Source organism: Podarcis melisellensis (genome assembly GCF_964234715.1).
Source record: "Podarcis melisellensis genome assembly, chromosome: 1".
Lineage (NCBI taxonomy): Eukaryota > Metazoa > Chordata > Lepidosauria > Squamata > Lacertidae > Podarcis > Podarcis melisellensis.
The window spans coordinates 115,237,233-115,251,141 of NC_138528.1; the positions used below are offsets into that span (position 1 = coordinate 115,237,233).

At 43.8% G+C, this 13,909-nt stretch overlaps 1 protein-coding gene across 1 annotated transcript in view; it reads left to right on the top strand.

Moving 5' to 3' along the window:
• Positions 1 to 13,909, top strand: part of LOC309363323 (dynein axonemal heavy chain 11-like) — a 216,175-nt gene that overhangs the window by 113,567 nt on the left and 88,699 nt on the right. Inside the window, exon 46 of the mRNA XM_081899478.1 lies at positions 3,277 to 3,438. Coding sequence (XP_081755604.1) covers positions 3,277 to 3,438 — 162 coding nt within the window. The remainder of the gene's footprint in view (positions 1 to 3,276; positions 3,439 to 13,909) is intronic.

The following is a 13,909-nucleotide window of genomic DNA, read 5'->3' on the forward strand; positions in this document are numbered from 1 at the left end:
TGGGAGTGGAGTTGCGGCTGGCTGGCTGGTAACACTGGGTTGTTGCGTGAGAAAGCTGCCCCCATGGCTCCCTCGCACACTTGTGCCAGGCCCTGAAGGTCCGACTCATGCACACTTCATCTAGTCCTAGAAAGCAGAGGTCCAAGCAATTCCACACTTTCCCCACCCCTTTCCCAGGGAATATCCTCTCTTTAGCGTTAAATTGGAGGAAACGTCCAGCCGGAGAAAACCTGAATTGCCACTTAGGACGACTGAGTAATAAAGAGTTGTCTCTCCCCGCCCCCCGAGAAGTGTGGATGAGCCCTAAGCGTCATTGATTTTAATGGGGCTACTTTTGAGTAATATGCAGTTGATACTGGAAACTGCCCTGTGATCCTTGGATGAAGGATGGTGTGGAAATTTAATGCAGTTTTCTGGTGGATTTTTCTAAGCTGTTGTAAGCTCCCCTGAGTGTTGTGACTGCAATACATCTTCTAAATAAGCAGATAATATTTCAGCACCTAAGGTCTGTGCGTCACAACATCCTTGGGTGTGCTGTGTGTAACTAAGCGCATTCATTTCTTGCCTGTTGAGCTCCATCCAGCTCACAGTTCTTGTGTTCCCCACGTGTGACCTTGCCACTTCCTACTAGAGGTCTGATCAATACCTGCTTGCTCCTTCCATTCTTCAGATGATGGATAGCTTTGGTAACTCTTTAATCTTTATTGGCCTTCTATCAAATCCTTCATGGTGACCTTCGGGTTTGGATTCCTCATTGGCAATTCTGGGAAAGTTCCTTTTTAAAAAAAGAAATAAGGACCGCCTAAAGCAAATGCTTGCTTGTTTAACCTATCTTCAGTATTTCGAAATTGCAAAGCATACACTGTACAGTGGTACCTCAGGTTACATACGCTTCAGGTTATAGACTCATCTAACCCAGAAATAGTGCTTCAAGTTGAGAACTTTGCTTCAGGATGAGAACAGAAATCGTGCTCTGGCGGCGTGGCAGCAGCAGGAGGCCCCATTAGCTAAAGTGGTGTCTCAGGTTAAGAACAGTTTCAGGTTAAGAACGGACCTCCGGAACAAATTAAGTACTTAACCCGAGGTACCACTGTACATAGAATTAGCAGGTTTTATAGCCTCTGGTTCTCAAACCATGCTTGACAAGTTTTTTGTTTTTTTAATAAAAGTAATCTTCTTTCATAGAATCAGAATTATAGAGTTGGAAGGGTCCCGAGGGTCATCTAGTCCACCCCCCTGCAATGCAGGAATCTCAATTAGATCATACATGGCAGATGGCCATCCAGCCTCTGCTTAAAGACCTCCAAGGAATGAGAGCCCACTACATCTCATGGGAGTCTCTTCCACTGGGGAACAGCTCTTACTGTCAGAATGTTCTTCTTGATGTTTAGTAAGAATATCTGGTTCCAGTCAATATCCATAAATCTGACATCAGAAATCACAAGACAGAGAAACCAGTAGGAGAACACTTCAATCTCCCAGGACATTCTATACAAGATCTCAAAGTAGCTGAAATTTGCAAAGGAATTTCAGAAATAGACTGGAAAGAGAAGCTGCTGAATTGCAACTTATTACCAAACTTAAAACCATGGAGAGACCTGGTCTGAACAAAGACATTGGATTCTTATCTCATTATACATGACAAAGCCATTTTTCACCTTCTCACCCCTTGCTTTTTCCTGTAAGACCTATTGCAGTCGTTATGAGTCGTCAACAGGCTCATCACAGCTATCTGCCAATCACCCATTCCCACCACCCTTCTGAGTAATACCCCTCCCCACCTTCTCACCATATAGAAGGGTCTGGTAACTTCTGTTTCAGTGTATCTGAAGAAGTGTGCATGCACACGAAAGCTCATACCAAGAACTAACTTAGTTGGTCTTTAAGGTGCTACTGGAAGGAATTTTTTTGTTTTGACTATGGCAGACCAACACAGCTACCTATCTGTAACATGATTCCATCAGTTGGGCTATACTGATTCTCATAAGCCCTTAGGAAAGTTTGTGTGCGCAAGGAAATAGCATGCACCACTTTTTCTTATGAAATATCTCTATTGCTCATGCCGGATTACCACTGTTTTAATTCATGCGTGTTAAGTTACTGTTGTCATTGATATCTACTATCTGAAAAGCAAGGAGAATGTAATACAGTGGTACCTTGGTTTAGGAACAGCTTAGTTGTGGTTCGAGGACCCGATCCCCGCAAAGTGGAATGAATACACAAGGACACGTGATATATGGGCAAGAAAAGGCCACAACTTTATTGATTAGAGCAAGTGAAAAGGTATTGGCTTAGGCATTGGATTACGTCAGCTGACTCCACCCCCTCAGAGAGGGGTGAGTCTAAAACAAGGGGGGTTTATTCACCAGTAGGTGGAGCCTGTTGATGCTAATCCAACTATAGGCTCTCCCCTGATGTCACCGAGGGTTGTGCCATGGCCTCCCGCCAAGCAGGCATCGGACAGAATACACGACCGCCAGATTCCTTTAACGGAATACCCAAAAATTGAAGGCATAGGCGATGGCCACACCTAGCCCTTCGACACACCACAACACATTATTCCAATGCCTAACCTACCCACCAATACCACGAAAGTTGTGACGATTGCTACGAGGTAGGCGAAAAAACCAAAAAGCCTAATGCCAAATGGAAAAATTCCTACCAGGCCCCCCGGACAACCAGGGCGACCAACCTAAGGTCCATAGCAAGGCCAAAGAAAACTAAGACCCTGAGCTCAAAGGGAGTGGAGAGTGGAGGAATTTTTCCTGGGGTAAAATCCTAAAAAACCTCAGCAACTTCAATCCTTAAAAAAGGTCAACAATTTTGGTCGGCCCTTTGGTCGGCCCTCACGGCCCTTCACTTCATCAAATCTGGCCCTCTTTGAAAAAAGTTTGGACACCACTGATCTCGTGAGTCCATGGCGCAGTCTGCTTTGTAGCTTAGTCATTTTAGCCACTGTGGCACGCCAGCTCTCTAGATGCAGCTGTTGAACCCAGTGAAACTTATAAGTGCTTAACTTTGGCTGGATTGTGTCCTTAGTATTACTGAGCAGCTCTGTCTATAAGGTCACAGAGAGTTCTTCTGGCTACCATAGGCCGAGAATCCTGAAGTGCACAGCTGGGAATGGGAATGTGATTTAAGGAAGCACATTTTGAGGTTTTACTTGGTGTGTCCAACTAATTAATTATCTGAATGGTACCATTAGTCTTCCGACGTTAAATTAATGCCTGGTTAATTACTGAAGACTCTCTCATGGGAACGTTCTTTGCTTCCCAGGTTGTGTTATGCTTCTCCCCGGTGGGTTTCACCCTGAGAGCGAGAGCGAGGAAATTTCCAGCCCTCGTCAATTGCACTGCCATCGACTGGTTCCATGCTTGGCCCCTGGTCGCTCTCCAGTCCGTTAGCACCAGCTTCATTGACAAGATGGATTTACTTGATGTAAGTACAGCTTATTTTGCTGCCGTGGGTTTTGTGAATGAATTCTGAAATGCTCCATTTTGCAAAACTAGACACCTTTTGTCGCTACGGAAGCACTACTGGCCAGGTTCTCTCCCACAACTGTTTACTACTGTGCTTCACTGGGGAAATCGGATATTAGTTATTGGTTTGGATATTACCGGTAGTTACCTGGAGATCCTCTGATTGGAACAGAAAGCAGGAGATATAGTTCAATAGACAAATACATATTTGTCTATTGAACTATATCTCCTACTTTCTGTTCCAACCACAGGATCTCCAGATAGCTAATCAATTTTAAAAAGTATTAAAAAATCATGATAAAATGATAAAAGTAGCATAACAAATACAGTGGTACGTCGGGTTAAGTACTTAATTCGTTCTGGAGGTCCGTTCTTAACCTGAAACTGTTCTTAACCTGAAGCACCACTTTAGCTAATGGGGCCTCCTGCTGCCACTGCGCCGCCGGAGCCCGGTTTCTGTTCTTATCCTGAAGCAAAGTTCTTAACCTGAAGCACTATTTCTGGATTAGCGGAGTCTGTAACCTGAAGTGTATGTAACCTGAAGCGTATGTAACCTGAGGTACCACTGTAGAATTGCCAGGAGAAATAGCTGGAGATTCGGGACAACAAAATGAAGTACTTCATTGCATAGCTACAGCTGTATTTGGATTGGGATAACCTGGCCATTGTAGCCCATGCATTGGTAACTGGATTACTGCAATGTGTTTTAGGTGGGGTTGCTGTTGTGCCTGGTCCAGGTAGAATCATAGAATTGTAGCGTTGCAAAGGGCCATCTAGTCCACGCAGAATGCAATGGCTGGACTGCTGCTGGGGGAACATGGCTGACACCTCTGCTAAAACAAGTAAACTGGCTACCACATCCTACCTGACCAGGTGCAAAGTTCTGATTGACTTGGGTCCAGGAAACTTCAGGACCAACCAGCTGAGCTCTTCTATTGTAGCCTGACTACTGCAATCATCTGGTGGAGTGCATCTGCTCACCTTCAACCATTGTTCCACTTGTCTCTCTTCTTTCTATGGGGGATGTGGGTGGCGCTGTGGTCTAAACCACTGAGCCTCTTGGGCTTGCCAATGAAAAGGACGGCAGTTCGAATCCCCGCGACGGGGTGAGCTCCTATTGCTCCGTCACAGCTCCTGCCAACCCAGCAGTTCGAAAGCATGCAGTGCAAGTAGATAAATAGGTACCACTGTGGCGGGAAGGTAAATGGCGTTTCCATGCGCTCTGGCTTCCATCAGAGTGTTCCATTGCACCAGAAGCGGTTTAGTCCTGCTGGCCACATGACCCGGAAAGCTATCTGTGAACAAACACTGGCTCCCTTGGCCTGAAAGTGAGATGAGCGTCGCAGCCCCATAGTCGCCTGACTGGACTTAACTGTCCAGGGGTCCGTTACCTTTTTACCTTTTACCTTTCTCTCTCTTTCTCTTTCTCCTCACTTTCATTCATTGCTTCCACACAGTCAAAGTGTTGACTGCAAGCACCTTGGCACCAGATGCAGTCTTTTTCATTATTATTTAGGATGCTCTGCAAAGCTCCATGTATGCCAATAGCATAGTATGATGTAGTGGGAATAACCTTGTGAGATGCAAGAGAGGTCAATCTAATTTTCCTTTCAGCTAGGGCTGGCCCAAGACTGAGATCCAGCACCGAGGGCCTTCTGGCGGATCCCTCATTGCATGAAGTGAGGTTACAGGGAACCAGACAGAGGGCCTTCTCGGTAGTGGCGCCCACCCTGTGGAACACCCTCCCTTCAGATATGAAGGAAATAAGCAGCTATCTTATCTTTAAAAGACATCTGAAGGCAGCCCTGGTTAGGGAAGTTTTTAATATTTAATGATGTACAGTGGTACCTCGGGTTAAGTACTTAATTCGTTCCGGAGGTCCGTTCTTAACCTGAAACTGTTCTTACCCTGAAGCACCACTTTAGCTAATGGGGCCTCCTGCTGCTGCCGCGCCGCCGCAAGAGCCCGATTTCTGTTGTTATCCTGAAGCAAAGTTCTTAACCTGAAGCATTATTTCTGGGTTAGCAGAGTGTGTAACCTGAAGCGTATGTAACCCGAAGTACCACTTTATTGTTTTTAACACTCGATTGGGAGCCACCCAGAGTGGCTGGGGAAACTCAGCCGGATGGGCAAGGTATAAATAATAAATTATTATTATTATTATTATTATTATTATTAGGCTACCTGAAGTGAAGGGGCAAGATGGAACCATGACCAGTTCCACATACAGAAACCAATTCAACTGGCTGCTGAATCTTACTTCAACATTGGTGTTTGGGACATTTATTTTGTTTACACTAGCATCCTCCATCACTCCCGAGGCAGCAGGCCAGATTAAAAGACTCATGTGGCAACAGAGAGGAATGACTGGGGAATGCTGTGGGCCTCTGAGGTGTTTGCCTCCCTCTATCTAATGGTTGGGTTGCGGCTCCTTTCAGCTATTCAGTTATGTGCCGTCCAAATAAAATGGAACCAGAATGGAGTTCTGGGGCTGTCAGCAATAATGAGGAGTAATAGGGTATTATCTGAAAAAGAAAATAAACCATTAAAAAAAGAAGAAGTAGTAATAGGAATCTCTGGGATACGGTAGTAGAATACCACCATTTGGACCAATTACACAGAAAACAATAACCCAGTCCTCTAGGGCCTGTGAGCATTCTCAGGCACAGCATGATTTCAAGTTGAATCAAATTGTTCTTACTTTGTAAGTAAGTCTAAGCCAGACTGCTGCTTAATGACAGTATTAAGCTACAAAAATCTTTCATTCTATCTAGGTCTAACCTAATGAATTTGCTGCTAACATAAAAGCAGAAATGAATGGCAGTTTCCTCCATTAAGAGCAATTTCCTATCCTAAGGGAAAAGTTTACTTATTTCTCGTACCATATTTTTCAGTAGCATTAACATCGTGAAAATAGAGCAATTACCTTTAAATTACAGAGCTAAATATTGTGTCACCGTTATAAAGAAAATGGTATTGTTGCATGCTACTGCAATAATTTATTTATTTTTTTGCTTCGTAAAAGCGTTTCAATCTCAGCAAGGTTTCTTTTGTCAACAAGCTACCATTTCAACTAAATTAAGTAATAGTCTTCATGCTGTATTTTGTGCAGAGAGATTGTACGCAAGTAGCACATAATCCTTCAAAAGATATTTTTTTTCTTATTTAGAGCAGAGCAGACTTCCTTATCTGCAAATTAATCCAGTGCAAACCACGACAAACAATAATACAATTAGCAGTTATGTCAGCCTCTTCTTTTGCATGTGATTCCTCAAATTCCACTACTTGTTGTTGTTTAGTCGTTTAGTTGTGTCCGACTCTTTGTGACCCCATGGACCAGAGCACGCCAGGCACTCCTGTCTTCCACTGCCTCCCGCAGTTTGGTCAAACTCATGCTGGTAGCTTCGAGAACACTGTCCAACCATCTCGTCCTCTGTCGTCCCCTTCTCCTTGTGCCCTCCATCTTTCCCAACATCAGGGTCTTTTCCAGGGAGTCTTCTGTTCTCATGAGGTGGCCAAAGTATTGGAGCCTCAGCTTCAGGATCTGTCCTTCCAGTGAGCACTCAGGGCTGATTTCCTTCAGAATGGAGAGGTTTGATCTTCTTGCAGTCTATGAGACTCTTAAGAGTCTCCTCCAGCACCATAATTCAAAAGCATCATTCCGCTACTACTATTTTAATTATTATTGTAGTAGGAGCTGTTGTTATTTATAGCTAAGTCGGTAGAGTATGAGAAGCTTAATCTCAGGGTTGTGGGTTCGAGTTTCCTGCATTGCAGGGGGTTGGACTAGATGACCCTTGTGTTCCCTTCCAGCTGTACAATTCTATGATTCTGTGGTTGTTATATGCAAACTTACTGACTTTCTTATATAAAAAACAGAAGGGTACATCAAAGTGACTTTATTAGCGGATATTCTGTAAGTGAGTTAGCCAAGAACACAGTGATCTTTGGGAGCATCTGAAAACTGGACATTTATACATCTCTCTTGGAAGACAAAACTTTCATATGCATTCCAGGATCTTTAGGGTACTTCTAGGCCAGTGAAAGTGCTGGAATTTTGCCTGCACAAAGGGCAAGTATTTTGCTTGGAGCCTTTGCATAGAGAGGTGTGATAGAGATGCTTGAAAGAGTGAATTAATAGGAAAGTGTGAATACGAGAGGGAAAGTTTGAAAAGGCTAGGAATTGATATATGGTAGCTACATGTCAATGTTAATTCATGACTTCATAAGCCATGGTTTATGAAGTGGTGGAGAAGCACCATGGCTCTGTGTTCCTCTGCTTACGTCTCTCCTTTTCCCATTGCTTACTGGTTTTGATTCAGACATCCTGGCTTCCATTAAACCACAGTTCCCCATTATGGGTACTGCCACAAGGCAATCCACTTCTCCATGGATATATTGCCCTGCTGAAATGTTAAATAAATGGAAAATGTTTTATTCCAAAGCAAACAAGGAAGAAGGGGGGTTTTGTTATTATTATTATGACCATTTAGGAGAAATAGTGGGATTCCTAGGATCACTTCTATTCTAGGAAGCCAACCCAAGTGATCCTCCAATAGGGGACCAGCTGGTTAACAATTGAGCTTAGAAGCAGTAGATATTATTTCCTTCTGCCATGTTCTCTAGGTGCAGGAAATTTTCTTGCATATTTGGAGTCTTGTGAACCCCTACCACCATTTGAAGTAGCACCAACCAGATAAAGGCTTAGCTACCCCACCTGTGTGTGTCATGTATTCTGTATTGTGACCTCATTTTGGGTGAGATTAAAAATTACTGTGGTGTGTGTGTGTGTGTGGGTGTGGGTGTGTGTATTTCAATGCCTTTACACAACTACAAGCTTTGAAATGAGGTGACTACAATAATTTAACTGGAACAGACCTTTCCTACAATTTCAGTGTTTCCTTCCCTTTAATGATTATGTTTCATTCTCAAAAGCTGTCCTTGTCTGCAAGACCCACAATTGATGGGGAATATTCTTGTCAACGCCACTCAAACTCAATAATCATATTGGTGATCCAGTCCCATGGATTTTAAGCCGAAATTTCTGACTTAACTCGGGAAATCTTAACTTAAACCGTCAGAATTTAAGCAGGTTTTAGATCACAGACCCCCCTTCCTTTGCAAATGATGTCAGGAATTTGACTTAGAGGTTACATTTAACTTGCAGTTAAAAGTATGGGGAGTTTTTTAAGCGTTTAACTTATAGTGTATATTAGTAGGAAACTAAGTTGAGCAGAACCCATTAATGTCACAGTGATCGGTTACCAATGGAAATAAATAATTCATGATGAAGGGAATTAGTCTAATTAGCAGGCAGTTTGAGTCCTTTGATAAAACCCAGCTCTAATTCCGTGAAGGGCAGGAAATGCTGTCATCAGTCAGCCCTGAAAAGATTAGCATCTATTATGAATGAGGTTAGACACCCTCGTGAAGTCATGTGTGTCCTGGAGACAAACTTAATATGTTCCAGAATAGGGCACAGTTTGTCTCACCAACACACCGTGAGTCCTACTGGGCTATTGTATGTAGTAACAAGTAAAAGATCTCTGCACTTTCGTATCATTCTCCCCCTGTCCATCATGCTGACAACTGTGCAAATACATTTTCCATGCAAAGCGGGGAATGGGCTCGGAATGCTTGTAAACTCGCAGGAGGCGTCAGGGGAAATGTGTCCCCGGGTTTCAAGAACCGAAAGGCGGAATGCACGTGAGCGCATCAAAATAACATTTGCGTGAGATTAAGGGTTTCAAAATGCAGCTAACAAGGATGTATCTTGCCTCTAATATGCATGCAGTATTCCTGCCGTCCTTTAGAATGTGGGCACATGGTTTTTTTTCCCTCTCAACAACCATCTATAGCATGTACTACTTGGGTTTTTGGCATGTGATTTCCCAGTCTCTGATCCTACAACTTGAAACACTACTCTGTTCATAGAAATGTTGTTGTAGTGCAGTTGTAACGTCACTCATGTTGCCGACGCACATTTAAAACTTTTCCAGTTACAGTGGTACCGCGGGTTAAGTACTTAATTATCCTGGAGGTCCGTTCTTAACCTGAAACTGTTCTTAACCTGAAGCACCACTTTAGCTAATGGGGCCTCCCTCTGCCGCCGCCGCGCAATTTCTGTTCTCATCCTGAAGCAACGTTCTTAACCAGAGGTACTATTTCTAGGTTAGCGGAGTCTGTAACCTGAAGCGTATGTAACCTGAAGCATATGTAACCCGAGGTACCACTGTACTAAGGTTAGAGGGGTGGGTGGTTTTGTTTTTGTTTTTTAAAAAAGAAGTAGTCTACCATAAGGAAAGACAATTCAATGCAAAAAAAGAACATTTCTTTTTAGTGCAAGCCAGTTCCACTGAAACCAATGGGAGTAATTTCCAAGGGCTGAAGGCTGCACCATTCCTTAAAACCTTTGATATAAGGCATTTAAACTGAATTCAAGATAGCTCCAGAATCCTCATATCTGAAACCTACATTCTAATGTTGCATCATCAGCTGTGTTTCCCTTTTTACTTATGAGCTTTTTTTTTTTTCAAATTACATGTTTCTGTCTTGCAGTTTGATACACTAATGAAAAAAACTCCACTCTTTTGAGTTATTGTATTGCCTGCCTTTGTTGTAGGAAATTTATTTCTCTTTTGGTTATGCTAATTTGAGTAGACAACAAAGCCTTTTTTGGTATTTCATCTTCCCGCCTTGAAATAATTAACATACTAGAAAATATACTGGGTGCCATAGATACTGGGTAGAAGATTACATTCAGAGGTCTGAACAGCACTTAACAGGCTGACAATTGCTACTAAGAAATCTCGCTATTCAAAAGTAGATTTTAAAAGGTAACAACAATAAGTTGCTAATAATCTTTTGGATGATGTGCATTAAAAGCACATCATCCAAAAGATTAAAATAAAGTGGATGAGATTTGTGTAGTCAGCTCAGTAATTGATACAAATAGAAACAGCAATTTGGAATAAGCACGTCTGACAACCTCTGGAGGAATCTCGCTTTTGCAATCATGTATACAGATGTCATGATGAGAATTCGAGGAGATGTGCTCACATGTGAACACCAATGATCAAATGCTCACAAGCAACTGTTCTCATGGCAGACACTCCAAGTGTCCCTATTTTCCAGGGACAGTCCCGGATTTACAGAAGTCTCCCGGTTTCTGAATTGACCGTGAAATGTCCTGCTTTTCCTTAGGGAATCCCTATTTTCATTAGAGAAATGTTGGAGGGTATGGAGTTTTGCGACTCCTGAGCCATCTGGAGGGAGCCCTGTACAGGAAGGGTTTTTTTTTAATGTTTTATGTTTTGTATATGTTGAAAGCTGTCCAGAGTATCTGGGGCAAGCCAGTCAGATGAGCAATAGTATAGTGGTACCTCTGGATGCGAACGGGATCCGTTCCGGAGCCCCGTTCGCATCCTGAGTAGAACATAACACGCGACTGCATGTGCGCGGGTTGCATTTCGCCACTTTCGCACATGCGCGACATCATTTTGAGCGTCTGCGCATGCGTGAGCGGTGAAACCAGAAGTAACGCGCTCCATTACTTCCGGGTCGCCGCGGAGCGCAACCCAAAAATGCTTAACCTGAAGCTACTTCAACCCAAGTTATGACTGTAAAATTATTACCATTACAGTCGTAACTTGGTTGACGAACGTCTTGTGACTCCAATGTTTTGGCTCCCGAATGCCGCAGACCCAGAAATGAGTGTTCCAGTTTGTGAACGTTCTTTGGAACCCAAACGTCTGACGTGGCTGATGCAGCTTCTGATTGGCTGCAGGAGCTTCGGAAGCCATGCCTTGGTTTCCAAACATTTTGGAAGTCAAAAAGACTTCCAGAACGGATTCCGTTCAACTTCTGAGGTACGACTGTATATCGTCGTCGTCACCCTCACCATCATGGAATAGGACATCCCTATTTTCATTGGAGAAATGTTGGATGGTATGTCATGGCTGTATTCCTGGCAACTGCCTCTGTCTCTGCCTTCTGCTGGCTGAAGGTCAAGAAACTTTTCCTTGGCAGGAGTAAATAGAAACAGTTGTGCCTGTAAATTCTCCCACCTCACTTCCCATTCCTCCCAGGAATTCAGGGTCTGACAATCCCAGTTCTCTGCAGGAAAAGAAACTCTGCTGGAGACTGAAGGACATTTACAGCCAATGCCAGCTCTTTATTTTCCTCTCTGCCTGCCCTAGGGTACTTTTTTCAGCTTTGGTAAAGCACATGGAAAGCTGGTTCATCTAGCTCAGCAGCTTCTACACTAACAGACAGACAGGGAGGGAGGAGTTGTCCAGGGTTTCACATAGGAGTCTTTGCAGCCTTATCTTGGGCAATGAATTTTGGACCTTACGCATTCCAAACGTGTATATTTTGCAATAGCTCTTCACAAAGACAATGGCCATGTCAGCCAAACAGGTACTTCCCAAGACCCTTCAGTCTTGGGATTTGTGCATGTTGGCTTGGACTGCATGAAAATTACTTAACCCTTTCAGAGCAAACACATCGCCCATGCAGTCTAGGCCACTGCAACTAGGACTGAGATGGAATCAGCATAGCATCCCACACCATGCTGAATGTAATAGCAGTATTGAGGATACAGGGACCGTGTTTGCAAAATCACGTGCTTTTAACTGTGATTAATTCCTCTGAAATAACGTCTCTCTTTCTGTCTGTCTGTCTCTTTCTCTCTCTGTGTGTGTGTGTCCCAGTTCTGTGTTTACATAGAATCATAGAATCATAGAATAGAATCATAGAATCATAGAGTTGGAAGAGACCACAAGGGCCATCGAGTCCAACCCCCTGCCAAGCAGGAAACACCATCAGAGCACTACTGACATATGGTTGTCAAGCCTCTGCTTAAAGACCTCCATTTGCTAACATTATTTAGAAGAGGAGTTTGGATTTGATATCCTGCTTTATCACTACCCAAAGGAGTATCAAAGCGGCTAACATTCTCCTTTCCCTTCCTCCCCCACAACAAACACTCTGTGAGGTGAGTGAGGCTGAGAGACTTCAGAGAAGTGTGACTGGCCCAAGGTCACCCAGCAGCTGCATGTGGAGGAGCGGGGACGCGAACCCGGTTCACCAGATTATGAGTCCACCGCTCTTAACCACTACACCACCACTGGCTCTAGAATCATGCATTGCCCAATAACAGCAACAGTAGTGGCTGGAGCTGTAGCATAGGTGCGGCACTGCTGCCGCACAGGCTCCCAAACGCAGCATGTTGCTGCCACTTACCAGAGCGGAGGCCTAGGGAGCTCAGTGCATTTCTGGCGTGTGATGGGAAGAGTGGCAAGATTGGCTCCACTACACCTCACAGCAGCAAGCTCCCCGTGCTTTGCCCCACCCCAGTAAGTGCCAGTGACCCACTGTGTTTGGAAACTGGGACAACTGAAGTGCCCTACCTACACTGCCGCACTAAATTCTACTGGAAAAGAAGAAAGTGTTTATGCCTCCTTGTACCTATCTAATCACTTCCCCAGGAGTACAAAATGGGTGGCCAATTTTCAATAAGTGACATTTCATAGGAAGCCTTGTGTATATTTTCAATTAATTTACTTTTCATATAAGACTGCGTGTATAATATTCACAAAATGTCACCCTTTTGGAAGATCCTGAATAAAAGTGGTCTTTAGCCTGTTTTATGAAGTGGTTGTACAAAATTCAAATTGCTTCTGTTCTAGACCCCTGTGGTGTGGCTTGAACCCACAACTCTGAGATTAAGAGTCTTATGCTCTACTGACTGAGCTATATCAAATGTGATGTTCACTTAAGTACCGTTAGCAAAAGTTGTTTTGAATGTCAAAGCTTCCTGTTTGCATGTCTGTTCCCTTTTATTGCTTTCTGTTGGGTTGTGGCTGGGGAATTGGTGGTAGGTAGCTATTTGAGTGTACCTTGAATAAACAGTAAAGGGACCCCTGACCATTAGGTCCAGTCGTGGCCGCCTCTGGGATTGCGGTGCTCATCTCGCTTTATTGGCTGAGGGAGCCGGCATACAGCTTCCGGGTCATGTGGCCAGCATGACTAAGCCGCTTCTGGCGAACCAGAGCAGCACACAGAAACACCGTTTACCTTCCCGCCGGTAGCTATTTATCTACTTGCACTTTGACGTGCTTTCAAACTTCTAGGTTGGCAGGAGCAGGGACCGAACAACGGGAACTCACCTTGTTGCAGGGATTCGAACCACCGACCTTCTGATCGGCAAGTCCTAGGCTCTGTGGTTTAACCCACAGCGCCACCCGCATCCCTTATACCTTGAATACTTTTTCTCAATTGGCCCAATATTGTTTTTTGGTCAGGGGTAAGACTTTCATTGATGGAGTCCTTGCATTATTTTTACTATACATTTTTATACAAAATAGTGCTGATCAGGAGGCAATTGTCTATTTGTTACCCATCCTCCAGCCATGAACAACAGGGGCGAC